This window comes from Sceloporus occidentalis, unplaced genomic scaffold (assembly GCF_023333645.1).
Source record: "Sceloporus occidentalis isolate IW3139 unplaced genomic scaffold, rSceOcc1.0.p SCAF_1, whole genome shotgun sequence".
Taxonomy (NCBI): domain Eukaryota; kingdom Metazoa; phylum Chordata; class Lepidosauria; order Squamata; family Phrynosomatidae; genus Sceloporus; species Sceloporus occidentalis.
The window spans coordinates 217,668,162-217,687,106 of record NW_028316981.1 but is presented as its reverse complement, the minus strand read 5'-3'; the positions used below and the strand labels follow the sequence as shown (position 1 = coordinate 217,687,106).

The following is an 18,945-nucleotide window of genomic DNA, read 5'->3' as shown; positions in this document are numbered from 1 at the left end:
ATAGCATCCCACCTTTCCCTTTTTGAGGATTACTAAGTAGGGCCAACCCTGCTTAGCTTCCAAGATCAGGCAAGTTCTGGTGCCTTTAGGCTATTTAGAAAGTATAAAGGAGAATATGCAGGCAGCATTCTGCAGTGTTGCTCCAAAAGAAATAATTTTGCATCCGTCTCCAAGTGGTTTGGCCAATATAAAACACAAACACTAGAATAATTAAAAATATTTAGAAAATATTTTGAAAGTATTGAAAATATTTTACTTGAAAACATTTTATTGAAATACAATACTGTAATAGGCAAAAATAAATGAAAAAAACTTTCAGTTAAGTAAATTAAAAATCATGGGCATAGATTGCTTTTTATATTAAAGGTACTTATTATTCCTCCATCTCCAACTTCCTTAATTGCTAACTATGAGAAGGGATAAATCAATTTGTCAGTTTTGGTTTGACTTTGGTTTTCCTCATTTCAGAATCCACACGAAAATTGCATGCACATTTTTTTGTGACTATCTTCTAATATAAACATTTTTGTCTCCATTTTCCTTTTTGTAAATTTCAAACATTCATTCATTTATTATATTTATAATTTGTTTTTATCCATTTTCCATGACATGTGCATTTTTTTTGCACATCATGTCCCCTAATATGCAATTTTTGTACATTATCTTTACTAATATACACATTTGTGTACACAAACTACATTGAAACATTTGAAAACTGTAAATGGATAGAACTAGGTTTCAGTTTGCGTATTAGTATAAAAAGCATGGATTAGGTAAATGTACATTTTTTAAAAAAGGCTAATTGCTCCACTCCGTCAGAACCAGCTTTTACATTTGACTGTCTGCATTTTACAGAGACCTGAGATCATTTTCTGACTTTGACCTACTGCACTTTTAAACATAGATATGGAAAAGGTGTCCGAAATTTAGAAATTAAAAAGTATAATAGTTGTTTGCACACTTTTGAGATTTGAATTACATTATTGCTGAAAATCATTTCAAGAGATATGGAACCTTCTTTCACTTGCTGCTTATGGACATGGTGTTAATAATCACACTAGAGAATATTAGAAGCAGCATCTGAGAAAGGGTTATCTGTCTTTAGTCATATATTCAACAAGTATGCCATGGCCTCAGAGCTTTTGTGGGGCTGCATGCTTATGTAATGGAAGAAAGGTTGAAGAAAAGAAAATAATGAAATAAGCCAGCACAGATCTGATGTCAATGGCAGATTGAGCCTCTTATCTCAGGTGTGGTAGTAATCATTTATCAGCTCCCTGTAAAATAAAAGAGAAAATTTTAATCCATGATAGGTAGGCAAGCTTTAACAATTGAAAGAATAGGGGATGTCATTTGTTAAAGATTCCATGTAGATATATGCACTTGGTTTTGCAATGTAAATTGTACAGTAAGTCGCCCCTCCTTTCTCTCAGACTTATTATTATTATTATTAACCTTTATTTATGAAGCGCTGTAAATTTACACAGCGCTGTACATGCAATCTTTTAGTTAGACGGTTCCCTGCCCTCGGGCTTACAATCTAAAAAGACATGACACAGAAGCAGAAGGGAGTGGTGGCGGGAAAGGGTAAGAGGTCCAGCAGTTCCTCTCTACCTCCGAGGCCTGAACCAAGGCAGATGGACTGGAGGGAGGGCTTGGCTTGAGGTCCACAGTCTTGAATGTTCACAGAAGGGCAACCTCCGTAATTTTCATTGGGGTGTGCTCCTGCAGCACACACTCTGCGCTCACTCACAGGGACGTGCCCTATTCAAGTCTATGGGGCTTGAATCAGGGACATAGCTAGGATTTTAGGAAGGGGGGGGTCCAGACTAAGTGCCACCATTATAATGGGGCTTGGGTGCCGCAGCGCAGCAGCACACACCATTCATTTTTCTAATGGAAGTGGGGGGGTCCGGACCCCAAGAACCTCCCCCTCCCGGCTATGTCCCTGCTTGAATATAGGCAAATCTTCATTTTTGGTGTTTGTGTATGTATGTGTTTTGGAACGGATCCTCTAAAAAACGGAGGGCTGACTGTACATTTAATGTAATGTTTTTTAAAAAGGCAAAAATGAGTTGCTGAAGAGTAGTTGCTCCCTTGACTTCTGATTGAACACCATTGTATATTGTTTGTCTCTGCACAAGTAACAAGTTATCACCTTGGCACTATTTTTCCACAGTGGCGGGATTCCATGCTACTGTCGGGCAAGAGGCTATGCTGATGGCAGCAGTGTCGATGGTATTGTGTGTTGTTTTGCCTTCAAGTCATTTCTGATCTATGGCAACTCTAAGATGAACCTATCACAGGGTTTCCTTGGCAAGTTTCTTCAGAGGTAGGTTGCCTTTGCATTCCTCTGGGGCTGAGAGAATATGACTTGCTCAAGGTTACCAAGTGGGTTTTCATGGCCAAGTGGGGCTTTGAACCCTGCTCTCCAGAGTCATAGTTCAACGCTCAAACCACCACACAACCCTGGCTCTAGTGCTGTTGGTAGGGTCTCCCGTGTCAGACAACCTTTTGCTGAGGAGCCAAACTAAATGTGTTAAACAACTCCTAGGGAGAATCAATAGTGGGGGGGTGACACTGGTGGAGGCTGTTTCACAGACAACAATAGTGACACCATCGCTAACACTTGTTAACACTATGCAGAAAGAGGACAGTAGACCCTTTGTGAATGTATTTTGCCATTATTATTATTATTATTATTAATTATTATTATTATTATTATTTCCTACCCATCTCTTCCCATGGATTGAGGTGGGGAACAACGACAGACCATCAGATATGCATCAGTTAAAGCACAACTTCAGTTAAAACATACATCAGTTTAAAAAAAAACCCACAAAAAACAAGACACACGTATATATTTTTTTTAAAAAATCTGCATTTAAAACTCATCATTTACAATTTACTGTTTTAAAAATCATCTGGATAGGCCTGCTGGAAAAGATTAGTTTTCAATGCTGTTTTAAATTCAGACAGCACATTCAGCCATCTAAGCTCTTCCAGCAGGTCATTCTACAGTCTGGGGGCGAACTGCAGAAAAAGTCCCTTGTTGTTGTTGTCTACTTCCAAGTATTTTCTGACTTATCATGACCCCTAAGGTGAACCTATCATGGGGTTTTCTTGGCAAGATCTGTTCAGAAGGGGTTTGCCTTTGCTTTCCCTTGAGGCTGAGAGTCTGTGACTTGCCCAAGGTCACCCAGTGGGTTTCCATGGCAGACCAAGGAGCTGAACTTTGGTCTCCAGAGTCATAGTCCAGTGCTCAAACCACTGCACCAGGATGAGACAATCCAAAATGAAACAAGGGACAGTGCCAGAAGATGAGACTGCTAAAGAGGCGCTCAACAAGATTTTGGGGTAGAGCAGAAGACAAGTAGTGCTGTGACTAATGATGCAATTGGACCCAAGCCAAAAGGACGTTCAGCTGTTGACATGCTTAGAAGTGAAAGGAAAATCCAAAGCTATACAACACATATTATAAGAAGATGAATGTGAGAAGCATGAATCAGGGCGAGCTAGAACTACTAAAACAAGAAATGGAGCATATAAACATTGCAATACTTGAGATGGGTGAGCTAACATGGACAGGAATGGGACATTTTGAGTCAGATAATTAGACAGCTTTTTACTCAGGAAATGAAAATTTAGGAAGAAGTCCGGTGGTATTAATAGGGAAGAGAGAGCTAGCAAAAACAGTCAAAGAATATAAAGCAAAATAACATCAATAGCATGTCAGGGGAAACTAATGAATTTAACCATAATCCAGGTCTCTGCTCCAATCAAAGAGGCAGAAGCAGAAGAAAGATTCTGTGCTGGAGTCCAGGAGGAAACTGATCACACACAAAAACAAGACTTGCTGCTAATCATAGGCGACTGAATTGCAAAAGTAGGAAACAGGGCAGACTCAAAGATTATTAGATCAAGAAATGAAGTAGGAGAGCAACTAATTGAATTTTGCAAGGCTAGCACTTTATTCATCACTAACATGTTATTCAAGCAATCAAAGAGGCAACTGCATGATCGTCACTTGCTATTTGATGTTCTTTTTTGTTGCCTGTTTTATTGAACCATTTCCTGTATTGCTATGTATTTTATATGTATTATCCTATTATTTCTTAGATGGTATGCCATAGGCAGGTTTACTCTTTTATATTTATTGTTTTTATGTACAGCACTGTGCAAATCTACAGCGCTATATATATAAATAAATAAATAATAACTGTTTATATGGATATCACCTGAAAAACAGTAGTTTGTTCATGGACTTCTGCTCACTACTACAGCATTTAAGCCAAGTATGCTATTATAAGGACTATTAGTTAAGGTGGCGACATTTAATATTGTCAATTACTTTTTGCATATGTGTATATCAAATTCTTTATAAAACTATACAATACTTTTGATTATGTAATTTATTTAAAATTATTATATACATGGCAGTTATTATCTGCCTGTTCTTTAGTCAGCTCAGTTCACTCTCTAGCATTATATTCTAAATCCTTTTACATTAACTATAAAGAACAGCTTTCCCCAAGTTTTACTGATGCTATACGACCAGCAGAGGGACACATTACATGACCGAGGACAAATAAAAGGCTGAAGAAAACAATATACTGAACAACTATATAAAAGAAATAATAAGGTGATAGATTTATTCAAAGAAGTACCATTTGAAGATGGACATACAATCTTAGAAAGTGAAATGGAACCTGCACTTTGGACAAATACATTATCAGGAACAGATGACATACCAAAAGAGCTACTTTAAGCTACAGAGGCATAGTTTACCCTAGTTCTAACCAAAATCTGTCAACAAATATGGAAAGCAAAAGAAAGGCCTATAGATTGGAAACATTAAATATACATTGCAAACCACAAGAAAGGGGATATCAGGGACTGCAATAACCATCAGACCGTTTCATTAATCTTCTATGCAAGCAAACAGATGCTCAAAATTCTACAACAAAGATTTTTATGGAGCAAGATATGCCAGATGTCCAGTCTGGGCTCAGGAAAGGAAGGCGCACTAGATATCATATTGCAAAGAAACGTTGGCTAATGGAGTGCAGCAAATAATTTCAGAAGAAAATCAGCCTTTGCTTTATAGAGCAAATCATTTGATTGTGTAGATCATGAAAAAGTAAGATATTTCTTAAGAAATTGGTGTGCCACAACATTTAATTGTCTTGATGTGTAACCTGTACTAAGGACAAGAGACTACTGTCAGGACAGAATACAGAAAAATGGAATGGTTTCCATTTCCAATTGGCAAGGAGGCCAGGCCAGCCCCTGTGGTCTCTTCCAACTCTACGATTCTATGATTCTATTATTCTAAGGCTGCATTTGATCACCCTATAAATTTAACTTATATACAATAAAGCAGGATTAGACTCAGAAGAAAGAGGCATCAACAGTTATATATATAAGATATATAGATAACACCATACTATTAGCAAAAAATAACAAAGACATGAAAGGAGTAACGAAGAAAGTCAAGGAAAAAAGTGCAAAGGTAGGTTTACAGCTGAACATTAAGAAAACAAACAAAAAATGACCACAGATGATTTACATAACTTTAAAGCCGATGATGAAAACATTGAAATATTTCAAGATTTTCTACACCTTGGCTGAATCATTAATCAGAAGGAAACTGCAGTCAAGAGGTTAGAAGAAGACTAGGACCTGAAAGGGCAGCTTAAGGAACTAGAAAAGATCCTGAAATGTAGAGATTGTAGAGAGAACTGAATATTAAGAAATCCTCCATGCCATCGTATGGTCCAAGCCATCACATTTCCCATTCATAGGTAAAGTTGTGAAAGCTGGACCATGAAGAAAGCTGATAGGAAGAAAATAAACTCATTTAAAATGTAGTGGTGGAGAGGAATGTTATGGATACCATGGATGGCTACAAAGACAAATAAATTTGTCCTAGAGTAGATCAAGCCTGAACTCTCCCTGGAAGCCAAGCCAAACTGAGACAGTTGTTCTGTGGCCATTATATAACGAAGACATGACTCACTGGAAAAAGTAATAATGCTAGGTAAAGTAGATAATAATGCTTGGTAAGGTAGAAGGAAGAGCCACCATAGTGTAGTGGTTTGAGTGTTGTACTACAATTCTAGAGACCAGGATTTGAATCCCACTGAGCCACAGAAACCCACTGGTGACCCTGGGCAAGTCATACTCTCATTCGTTGGGTCATTTATAGGGTTCCGATAATTCAAAGTCAACTTGACAGAAGTTAAGAACAAGAACTAATTACTGTATTTCTGTAGACTTGCAAGCTTTGTTTAGCTAATCAACCATCAGCTAGAACTTTAAAGTGTAGTTCTAATTAACAAAGATAGCCAAAGTGTTAGGATCTTAGGTCCTTCCATGTTTACCAGCCATATATTTTGTATATGCTTTATAATATTAGATGATGGGCCATGCAGGACTAGCAGTGATGCTGGGAGGACAGATTGCTTATCTTCTGGGAAGCTGGCTAATGAGCAGATGTGAGGAGAAAGAAAAATGTGCTTTGAACCATCAAGATCAAGTCAATGGGAATGTTTGGGACAAGATGGAAAGGAGGGGCAGGCCTGGGAACAGGATTGTTTTGGTTGAGAGTGGGGCATCATTAGAGGGTGCAGGCCACACCAGGTAACACCCTAATGGGTGGGGTGACACTTCTTGTGCCCAAACATCTGCCTTTGGGCAGAAATGGGTTGTGGGGATTTCCTGTGTTCCTTTAAAATGCTGAAGGGAGGGGGGGGTGCGGAGGGAGGCCCAGTGGGAGAAGTAGGGAGGGACCCCAGGTTTTAAAATAAAATATTTTCTTTAAAATTTTCAAACCAAATTTCCACTTCAAGCACATAGAATCATAGTGTTGGAAGAGACCACAAGGGCCATCCAGTCCAACTCCATTCTGTCATGTAAGTACTCACAATCAAAGCACCCCCAATGGATGGTCATCCAGTCTCTGTTTAAAAAAACCCAAAGAAGGAGATTCCACCACACTCTGAGGGAATGTGTTCCATTGTCAAACAGCTGTCAGGAAGCTCCTTCTAATGTATAGGTGGAATCTCTTTTCCTGCAGCTTGCATCCATTATTCTGGGTCCCACTCTCTGGAGCAGCAGAAAACAAGCTTGCTCTATCCTCAATATGACATCCCTTCAAATATTTAAACAAGGCTATCATATCAGATTTCCTGCATGGCAGGGGGTTGGACTGGATGGCCCTTGCGGTCTCTTCCAACTCTATGATTCTATGATCACCTCTTAACTGTCTCTTCTCATAAACATATCCAGCTCTCTAAGTCTCTCCTCATAAGGTATGGTTTCCAGACCCTTCACCATTTTGGTCACCCTCCTCTGGACCCACTCCAGTTCTCCACATCATTTTTGAATTGTGGTGCCCAGAACTGGACATGACCAAAGCAGAATACAGCGGCACTATTAGTTCCCTTGATTTAGACACTATACTTCTATTGAGGCAGCCTAAAATCACATGAAACTATGTACATGTAAATACATTTAGGCTGTGTGTATGATATTGTAATTTATAGGTATAATTTACATTTTGCTAGTTGTTTTACCTCACAACTAGTACCTTTACATTCAGTGATATATGGAAATTACGATTTATGAGTAATATTAGTACAATTTTTTTTTACTAAGGATTATGTATGGTGAAGTCAACTCTAGGGACTCTAGTTCTTCAATCCTAGGAGTTGATCGCATAGGTCTTGTAGAATGGGATCAAAGTGGAACGAAAGAGGGTGGGAAGGGAACAGAATAGGGGGAAAACGCATATTACCGCATGGAAGAACGCCGCCAATGCCGCTGGAAGAATCGTTCTTGAAAATTGGCTACTGTGAGACGGATGGGGCACGGATTGGGGACTTCTGGCGGCATCGGCGGCGTTCTCCCATGTGGTAATATATGTTATTTCCCCATTCCTTTCCATTCCTGCCCCCTTTTGTTCTGCTCCGGTCCTGTTCTACAAGCCTGTGCAATAAACTCCCTTGTTGAAAAAGAGGGAAAGTGAGAGGAGAGAGAAACTGGGGCATTTTCCAACCAGCTGGAAAAATGGACTGACAGATGATTAACAGGGACTGCTCCTGCCAAATCAGGACAGTTGAAGGGTAAGCTGGGAGCCCCCCAACCCCCACTTAGGGCAGGCTTGGAAAAATACATTGCAGAGTCCAGGATATCCTCCACTTGTCTGACTCTTTTACCTTTCACACTGACAAGTCTTCTTTGCAAGCAAATGCTGCTTAGCCAGGGCCATCCTCCTTGCTTGTTGCTGCCAAAAGACAAAGCAGAGTTACTTCCATGTTGAATCAAGTTTGCTTCTACTTCCCATTGTGTGTAGATGTGCCCCATTCTCCCTCCCCATTCCGCTTACAGGCACGCATACACAGAGAGACACAAAGACTCACCCTTTTCTGCTTAATAGATTTAACAGCACACACAAACAGGCCTGCAAAGATCAGCAGCATCACACCAACTCCAGAGAGTATTGCTACCAATGGGAATTCATTCTTTACAGTGTCTACCTCTGTGGGAGAGAAAACTGGTGAAAGAACTGAGGAGGAGGAGGATATCTTGAGGAAAGTTGGACAGAGGCATGAGATGGATGTGCAGATGATCCCTGTTCCCACATAAATCTACTGAACATATTGTCTGTCCATACACTCATGAAAATAATAAAATCTTTGAAATACTTAAGATGATGCAAGCCTTTAGCCTACATTCAGTTGTTACTTCCACATGGAGATTGATCCCTTGAATAAAAAAAAATTACATTAGTGTTGGCTTATTAAGTTTCCATTGATTCAGCATGTTAACTCTGATTTGGACTACGAGTTGGATCCAAGCCTTTGTTGCTTTTCCTGAGCTCCCACCCCTGGAACCTACCCACAACAGTGTAGTTAATACTGATCTTCACGTCGTTCTTCACTTTGAGATCGCACCTCCAAAGCCCCACAGTTGGGTTCTCCTGACAAAACTTCTGCTTTTGAGGGTGGGACTGACATCTGATTTCATTCACATGGACCCAGCACAATTCAGCCTTGAGAGAAGCAGGAGCAGCAATGTGGCAGCACAAAGGCACATTTGCTTTTTCAGAGAAAGGCACAGGGTCACTGGCAGAGACTGTGGGTAAAAAAAGGGTGTGTGTGTGAGAGGAACCATAGACACACAGCTTCCACAAATTTTAGCAGGGAGAGTTTGTTGGAGTTAGCACTCTTTGCATGCTTATACTCATTGGCAGTCCTATTGCTTGTTACTCTCTAAGGAGTTTAGGCATAGCATGTTTATGGTAACTTCCTTTTTGTTTTTGTGATTGATTCTTTATACCCACGCTCTTCCAACATCACATAGCCTTCCCTTGTTTTCTGATCACACCTTTCTCTCTCTTCCCTGCTTGTCTTCCATGAAACATGTATGATAAGAGCTCTCTCTGAAAGAGATGCTCCAACTTTCCTGATACCATGTAGCACCCTTCCTTTTCTTCAACACTGTGTTGATTATGAAAAAGTATTAATAAGTAACATAATTTTTATACTTATCTCTCCACGTTTGCTGGGCTTAGGGGCACAGGACCCCCGTAAATGTGGAAAAACTGCAAATAACAAAAACACTATGTTTTTACCTGAGAGAACACCTCTCTAGAAATCTCTAGGTGCTCCAGTGCAACTCTGTGGTCAACATTTGCCAGACATTGACCACAGAATTGCAATGGGGAGCTACAAATGCCTAGTGGAGTGTTCTCTCTAGGAATCTCTAGGTCCTTCAGTGTGACTTTCAGTTAAAGTGGACCATGGAGTTGTGCTGGAGGATCTAGATATTCCTAGAGAGAACATATTAATAAAATCCATATATAATCAAATCCACAAAACTCAAAGCCATAAATGTGGAGGGACGAGTATGTACATTATGAAGAAGACTAATTTGGATTTCTTTCTCTGCTAGATATGGTGTGTGGGACGGAGTAAGCTGGTGAGCTGTTCAGCTTCTAGTGTATCAGTGGCTCTGCTTGAGAGATCCACTACACGATCCCATGTCTCTCAATAAAGTTAAGTTTCTATATATGGAAATGTATCTTCCCAGAAAAGAAAGGCATGTGTTGTGGAAAGCCATGAAAGTCTGAGTAGCCTGGGAGGAGCTGAGAATACAGGTTGAGTCTTCCTTATCTGAAATGCTTGGGAGCCGAAGTGTTTTGGATTTTGGAATATTTTCATATACAAAACAAGATCTCTTGTAGATGGGACTCAAGTCTAAACATAAAATTCTTTTATAGTTCATATAGGAGATGTCTCATCCACAGAGTCACCATGATTCAAGACCAGTTAACAATGAAAACACGTTATACACATAGTCTGAAGGTAATTTTATACATAATATTTTAAAAATAATTTGTGCATGAAACAAAGTTTGTGTACACTGAACCATAAGAAAGCAAAGGTGTCACTATCTCAGCCACCCATGTGGATGAATTTGGAATATTTCATATTTCAGAATTCCAGTTAAGGGATACTGGACATCTAATGGTAGTAAGTGGGAAAGGGGAGTTTCAGGGCTTCTTTTTTTCCACAGTCTGACAAAGGACTTTATCGCACACACAAATTTAAAAGTTCTGGGGACCGAAGGAGGACGCTCGTGTGCGTGCGCAGCCGCCCAAAACCGGATTTTATCGCACACAATTCAGTCCTCCAACAGTCCCTGTTCCGTCCCCCGGCGCACACCCGTTCGCGTCCAGTCCTGACGGGCGTGATATTTTGCCAACGGAAGGTAATCCCCAGAAGGTAATCCCCAAAACGTTTAAATTTGTGTGTGCGATAAAGTCCAAAATCACATCACTGAAGCTGTTTACAACCAAGGGAAAAAACCAGTATATGAGAAGTACTACTTTTGTCACCACATTTGATGAAACAGCAGGAAGAGCTTGTCCTAAATCTTATTGTAATAGGATTCAAAGATATAGCCGTACTGCTCTGTATCAACATAAGAAGATGCAAAGGGATCCTGTAGCACCTTTGAGACTAGCTGAGAGAAAGAGGTTTCTAGCATATGCTTTATTGGACTCCAATCCATTTCATCAGGTACATAAGGTGAAGCCTCTCTGGATAGACATATATATCAGTGGAGGGTGGAGATGGTGGTGGTGGTGGAGGAGGGGAATTATAATAGAAATACAAAACATGTGGGTGTGGTAATAGAGAGACAATTTCAGTCACAACCATGAGTGTGAAAAGTATTTAAAAGGACAAAGGTGGGAAACAGGTTTTGAATAGTGGGGAAAATTCCCTGATCTCATGTGCTGATATGGATACAGGACGAATAGAGTTTTGCAATAAAGCAGGCATGAGAACCCTGCTTCATAGATGGGGTGTCAACTGTTTTCTAAAGTTATTTGCTTAAATAAATATTACCAATGACAAAATAAAACATGTAACCAAAAATTAGGTGCAATGACAGTTAATAAGAAGCAGAGCCCTCCCTCCAGTCCATCTGCCTTGGTCCAGGCCTCAGAGGGAGAGAAGAACCACTGGACATGATCCCCTTTCCCACCACCATTCCCTTCTCCTTTTATGTTGTGTCTTTTTATATTGTAAGCCTGAGGGTAGGGAACCATCTAATTAAAAATAATAATAATTGCAAACCGTTCTGAGAGCCTTTAGGGCTGAAGGGTGGGGTATAAGTACAATAAATAAATAAATAAATGTATGTATGTATGTATGTATGTATGTATGTATTGTAGAGGAGTGTCCACTATTGGAAAGGCAGTAGACTTCATATGATTCCTAGAACTGGAAAGCCCAGAATTTCAGTTGAACTGAAAGGGGTTGGTAAGAAGAGGGATTTGTGTACATAAACATAATTATAAGGCAAACCAATGATTAGCAAAACTAACAGCACTAATTCATCTTTTGGATGGTTTAATTTGACTGGAATGTTTTTCTATGAGAGCCATTGTAAACTGGTGTTTAAAATGTGCAGTATGCCAAGAAACCTTTTTATTAGTCAACTCCAAATAGACATGCAGAACTATTAATGAACACAATGGGTCTACTTTAGTTAGGAATATAACAGAGCAAAGGCAAAAAACAAAGTAGGCTGAAAGATCCTTTCCCATCACATTTTAGGCTAGGATGTGAAGCTAGAAAATACATAATTAAAAGGGATAGCTTGGGCTGGTGGTGCCCAATTTCTCATATCAAAAATGTCCTCTTTGGGAAGATACTGAAGTCTGGAGCAAAGTGTTTTGCATTTAAGGAGTGTTATGGATGGCAACTCACCTGGTCAAGATGCTTGTAACTTGGTATGGAAGGGCATCCCGACACCTGATCCGGCACATGCAATGCCAGCACAGAAGTTCTGGTGATCTACAGACAGTACTGCATTTCTCAGAGACCAAGTATAGCATTGTGCAAATACATGCAGGATAAACATGCAGGTAATTCACACTGTGCATAAAAACTGGGCAAAAATGTGTGTATGGTATAATATATTAAAAGCCTATTCTATTTACAGTGGGCCCTTGGTATCTGCTGGGATTTGGTTCTGTGGATACCAAAATCCATGGATACTCAAGTCCCATTAAATACAATGGATAGCAAAATGGCGTCCCTTATATAAAATAGCAACATCAAGGTTTGCTTTTTGGAATATGAGAATGATTGTTTTCAAGCCATGGATGCTTGAATCCATGCCTAAAGAATCATGGATACAGAGGGCTGACTGTAGTTTGTCAAAAGCACATTAAAGGAGAAGTTCTTTGAATCTACCAACCCAGCACTTGTCCAGGGTATTGAGCTGAAAAGTAACATCATTTCTTTTTTAAGCTATGGAGTTCATTGAATACATCAAAGCCTGCAATGTTAATAATATACACATTTGTTTGAATACTAAATCTTAACAGGCAGACGATTAATCAACTGACATTTTTGAATTTAAAAAACAAAACGCATTGGCAGATAGGCCTACCGTAGTTTAAATCAAAGGCTTGTTAAATGAAGAACCTTCTGTAATAAGCTAGCTTGCCATTACTAAGGAGAAGAGGGAGGAAGAAAGGCAAAGACGTGTGGCTACAGGCTAATGGATGATAATAGCTGAAGGGGTCATCTGACTGAGCAAAAGCAGACTTAGCAAGTGCATTTGTAGTTGTCTGGTGCTTACCTTTAAAGTTCAACAGAGCTTGGAGCCCACATACCCCAATAGCACTTGTGTCAGCCACCCCACTTATGTCTTAAGATCTCCAGCTGAAGCTTTTCCTTTTTATCCTTGTTAGGGAAAATAGTGAAAAGGGGAGAGGGCTTCTCTGTGGTGGTGTCTCAGTTGCAGAATACCTTGCTATGGTTGTATAATTGGTACTGATGTTACAGTCTTGTCAACATCAACTCAACACTCTTTCATTTATCGAGTATGGTTATGATGTGTCTGTTCTCTTTTTAAAACTGCCTCTAAGCTCCTTTATGATTATTAATTATGGTCTTTGTATACTTTATTAATTTTTTTACGGTATTTATACCCCACCCTTCAGCCCTAAAGGCTCTCAGAGTGGCTTACAATTATATAGTATACTCCTCTGATATCTATAAAGAGGAGGGTAGTTTTAAAAAGTTTTAAACTAACTCAATAATGAAGAGATAATTATGGGAAAAAAAGAATAGAAATGTTGATTTTTGTTTAGCTCAGTGGTTTTTTGGAATATAAAAATATGGCAGTCTATTTGCTCCCATGTAACAATTTCTATGATCTGTACTTTCAGAATTCTGTGCCATTCAGAAACATCATGCAAATGCCAGACTTCTTACCTTTCATCACTATTAAATGGATCGACTTATTCAAATGCCCTTTTGCAAATGTGAAATGGCAGTGGTAATTTCCAGCATCCTCAAACCGGACGTTGGGTATCTCTTTGGCAGGAAAAGTGCTGTTGGCAAGCTTTACGTCCTTCTTTATAAGAACCTTATTATCCTTCATGAGGTCCCAACTCTGGAGAAAGTTTTCCAGGCTCTTTTCTTTTCTGAGGCTGATGCTCAATGGACATGAAAGGACCACACTGTTATTTACAGCTGCAAACCTTGTGTCACTATCACCCAATGCATTGAGAAAACCTGATTTTATGGTAGAGAAGAAATAAATCAATAGCAGTTTTACTTTCAGTGCCATCTTACCAACTTCACAGAGCAGGATTTTTTCTTCAGAATTCTACACAGTTATGTACTATGTAATAACATAATAATTATTAATCGATAAAGGAGCCTTTATTCGGCTCCTTCTAATAAAGTGAGATGATGACAATGATGGAGTTAAGAGAAGAAACATCGGATGGTTTCTTAGGAAGTTTCCCAATGAGTAGGACCTAAGAGAAGCCCCACTGAGTTAGCCAAAAGGTCTGTCTACTCAAGCCTGCCTCCAAGAGTGGCCAGCTTAATGCTTCCAGGAAAAATCCAGACACATGTCTTGGTCATTGGTCACATTCAGGGTAAACTATTGCAATACACGCCTCCAAAAAAAGTTCAATATGCTCGTGGGGAATGGTCTTATATTGCTCTGGTATTGACTCCCTGTCAATTTATGAGCCAAATCCAAGGTGCTAATTACAATATCACTTTTAACTCCTGTCAGGTTTGGTATCAAGATGTTTGAAGGAACATCAGCTCCCATCTGATCCTAACAGCACACTCATATTATCAGGAGAGATTCTGTTCCAGTTTCCTATAACAACCTGAAGTACAGTTGTTTATTAAGAAAAACATGGAATAATTTTTTCCAGAAAGGCCAACATTTTGTTAAGCCCAACATGTTTCAGAAAACAACATTTCCTTCCCTGTGAGTGAATAACACCCTCGAAGTAAATTCATTGACTTCCTCAGTACTGCATCAGTTTCTCCATTAGTATCCCAGACAGTCTTCAGAGAGGACTCTAATGGTGAAACTGAATGCAGACGATATCTGCAAGTGGGAAACTTTTACACAGGAGCCAAGAGTTTCAAAAGCATTTTACCTCTCTGCACTGGTAACTTTGGTTCTGTCAGTAAGGCTAGGTGCAAAAACCTTGACCCAATATATTTTTGAAAATATAAAGGAGAACAACACAGAAAATAGGGATGCAGTGATTTGGCAATAACATTGCTTGCATTTTGTAGAACATGTGACTAAAATGGCAGTTCCAGATTAAAGGGCTAATGCAGAAGCAACCTTAACCTTTCAGGACTTTGGCTTTTATACAATCTGAAAAATGTATTTTGCCTTTCCTATTATAATTTGGTACAGCTCAGCAATATTGGCAGAATACGTGCCATGCTTGATGGAGTTTTATGTGAAGAAATGATATAAGATCTGGGAGGGGGAGGTTATAGACTTTTGGAACCAAGATTCTCTGGTTTCTTTTACCTATCACCTTGACATTATAAGTGATCTGGGGCCCATCAGGCAGGACGTGACATTCCCAGATGCCATGGTCCTCTTGAATGGAAAGGTTTTTTATCTGCAGCTTCCGGTTATTGTTTTCCAGCACCCAACGTGGTTCATTGCCTGTTACTTTTGCTTTGTGTGGGCTAAGCCACTCAATCCTGGATGCAGAATACTCCTTGCCAGATGTCGTCACTTCTAGTAGCAGAGTCTCACCCTGCAGGACGTATCCACGTTCAGATATTTTCCCTATGAAGGAAATAAGCTGGTTGAGTTCTTTTTACTCTGGGGTCTCTTATATCGTCCTCCCAAGGAATTGCTGGGAAGGTGAGAGAGGAAGAGGGACTGGATGTTTCCCCTTCCTTTCTGTCTAAAGGATCCCCATATCATATTACTCACCATGCCATAGTTGAACATCATAGATAAGAGGAGGCTCTTCCTCCACTTCACAGCTATACTGCCCTTCTTTTCCATCTGGCAGCCATAAAGAGAAATTCCCTTTCTTTTCATCTACAAGTCTGTATTTTGCAGAGCTGTCAACTTTGAAAAGAGTGGAAATGTATTTTTTTGTAGTTAAATGTTCTTATTAAAAGCAAAGCTTTCTTTTCCTGTGGTGGAAATGAGAAATGAGTACAATTGAAGTCTTACCCATAAAAGATTTCTCCTGACTCCGAATGTAAGTAATTACAGGTTTTCCTTCATGTTTCCAGATCACTTTGGCTGGATTTTCTGTTTTTGTTTTACCATTTGGACAAAGAAGGACAACAGTTTCACCAGCAACAATATTCACCTTTGATGCCCCAGTAACAGGCAGGATTATCCCTGAAAGATAGAGAAGTTCTAAAAAGGAAGAAATCTTAACAAGTAAAATATTCCCCATTATCAAATTGGCAGAGGGAAAACTGGAGAGGGCTCCTGTACCTTTCCTTAATGGTTATGAAGAAGGGAGAATTTCAGTAGGTGTTGCTGGCCAGGTAACAAGCAACACCATCTTAAGTTGTTGCTTCTGCACTACCATTAAAGGTATACAAGCATTTTCATTCTGCAATTTTCTCCATTTTTCACTCTGGTAACCGTAGCATTGGATTCTGAAGATTATAATGCTTAAAGCTCACAAATGTAACCACAACACTACATTCTTTTCTGCTTCATACTACTTTCATTTTCATATATTAATGTTGTTGGGGTATTTTTAAATGAGGATTTTAAAAGTGTTTGGTGTGGTTTTTTTAAGTTCACAAGCTTCTTGACATTGTACACTATGGCTGTATCCTCACTGCAGAAGTAATCCAGTTTGACACCCTTTAACTGCCATGGCAGTTAGTTTGTTGTGACACTGGAGCTCTCTGACAGAGAAAGCTGGATGTCTCACAAAACAACCATTTCCAGAATTCCATAGCATTGAGCCATGGCAGTTAAAGTGGTGTCAAACTGGATTATTTCCGCAGTGCAGATGCAGCCTATGTAAGTTTAATATTAGCATTAATACTCAGGAGCGATGAATAGCCATTTTGATCAGCCCTTGGTAATAACAGGGAGCGATTCACTGGAGCTACATCAGTAGTTTTTTCAAGCTGTTCTAGAGGCTTCGTGTGCCTGGTTTTAAATGAAAGAATGACTGATGGCAGCAATTACAGCAGATCTGAACACTGACTGACTTGGAAAGTGCTGGACAGCACCAAGGGCCAAGAGTGTGGGTCACCCCAATTGTCTAGAATCATAACAACTACTAAGAACAGCATTATACTACACTGCTATAGCACTATATTTCACTTTAACTGCCATGGCAACATCACTGTAGTGGTGTCTCCTTCCTTGGAGGTCTTTAAGTAGAGGCTGGATGGCCATCTGTTGAGGATTGATTGTGACTTCCTGCATGGCAGGGGGTTGGACTGGATGGCCCTTGGGGTATCTTCCAACTCTATGAGTTTATAATTCTATGATTTGCAATCCTGGGATTTGCTGTTTAGGGACAGGCATTTAGAATTCTCATTCAGAGAGATCTTGGGCCTCACTAAACTACAAACCCCAGAATTCCACTGGAGGCAGCCACAGAAGTTAAAGTGTACTTTAGAAATCCCATACTTTGGATCAAACATCAATCAGAATGAAGACTGCAGCCAAGAAACTAAAAGATGACTGGGAATGGGAAGGGCAACTATGAAAGAACTAGAAAAGATCCTAAAGAGTAAAGATATACAGCTGAACACTAAAGTTAGAATTGGTTCAAGACACTGTGGTCTCCATCATCATGTATGGATGTGAGAACTGGACAGTGAAGAAAACAGATAAAAATGTGGTGCTGGAGAAGAGTGCGGAGGACAGCATGGACAGCCAAAAAGACATAAAAATTGGTCATTTAGCAGATCAAGTCTGAACTCTCCCAGGAAGCCCAGATGATCAAACTGAATCTATTGTACTTTGGCCATATCATGAGAAGGCATGAATCATTAGAAAAGACAATGATGCAGGGAAAAGTAGAGGATAGTAGAAGGAGAGAAAGACCATACACCAGATGGATCATCTGGAAGGGCCACCAGCCTGAAACTACAGGTCATAAGCAAAGCAGTCAAGGATAGGTGATCTTGGAGACGTCTCATCCACAGGGTTGCAATTAGTCAGGGGCGACTTAGAGGCAGTTAACAAAAAACAGTAGCGTTTTAATAGTGTAGGGCTCAGAGTTTATTCCCCCAAATCCCAGGTTCGCTTGATTTTTGACAGTTAGTTTGTTACTAGCAAAAGGCAGTTTTCTTTAAGACCAGGAGATAATGGCTGGAATCCTGTTTTTTGCAGTAGGTTAAATGGAGGGAAGTCAGGCACTGGAGAGATAGGCTACTCACAACTAGCAGACTTTATTTGCCTTCCCTCACTTTTATTACACAATCCTGGAAAAAGTATAAACATTAGTGTAAAGCTTTTTGTGGGTTTTTTGGGCTATGTGGCCATGTTCTAGAAGAGTTTATTCCTGACGTTTTGCCAGCATTTGTGGCCGGCATCTTCAGAGATAGCCCGGAAAACCCACAAAAAACTATGGATGCTAGCCATGAAAGCCTTTGACTTCACATTAGTGGAAAGTGCCCACAGGATTTTAGCCCTGGATTGCAGCAACCCACAAAAAGTTTTGGGGGATCTTTTTGACAATAAAATATGCAGAATGCAAAAAAAAGTACAAGAAAATTAGCGTAACCTATTATTAAGAGTACATGTTCCCTGTTGTTTTTGTTGTTGTTGTTAACTGCCCTCATGTCAACTCCAACTCATGGCTACCCTGCGGACAAGACATCTCCAAGACTCCCGTCCTCCACTACACTGTTTAGTTCCTGTAAATCCATGCCCATAAACTCTCTGATTGAATCTATCCATCCGGCATGTGGCCTTCTTTCTACTGCCCTCCATCTTTCCTAGCAGTATTGTCTTATCTAATGAGTCATGCCTTCTTGTGATGTGGCCAAAGCAGAATAGCCTCAATTTGGCTTCCAGAGAGAGTTTGGGCTCGTTCTCTTCTAGGACCCATTTGTTTATCTTTTTGGCTGTCCATGG

At 39.8% G+C, this 18,945-nt stretch overlaps 1 protein-coding gene across 1 annotated transcript in view; it reads right to left on the bottom strand.

The window, feature by feature from the left end:
* Positions 1-297: 297 nt before the first annotated feature.
* Positions 298-18,945, bottom strand: part of LOC149323444 (T-cell surface glycoprotein CD4-like) — a 40,461-nt gene continuing 21,813 nt past the window's right edge. Inside the window, exons 4-11 of the mRNA XM_089511288.1 lie at positions 16,054-16,227; positions 15,805-15,945; positions 15,388-15,654; positions 13,803-14,105; positions 8,902-9,138; positions 8,424-8,542; positions 8,220-8,287; positions 298-1,277 (exon numbers count right to left, since the gene is read on the bottom strand). Of these exons, the coding sequence (XP_089367414.1) occupies positions 1,247-1,277; positions 8,220-8,287; positions 8,424-8,542; positions 8,902-9,138; positions 13,803-14,105; positions 15,388-15,654; positions 15,805-15,945; positions 16,054-16,227 (1,340 nt within the window). The 3' untranslated portion in view covers positions 298-1,246. The remainder of the gene's footprint in view (positions 1,278-8,219; positions 8,288-8,423; positions 8,543-8,901; positions 9,139-13,802; positions 14,106-15,387; positions 15,655-15,804; positions 15,946-16,053; positions 16,228-18,945) is intronic.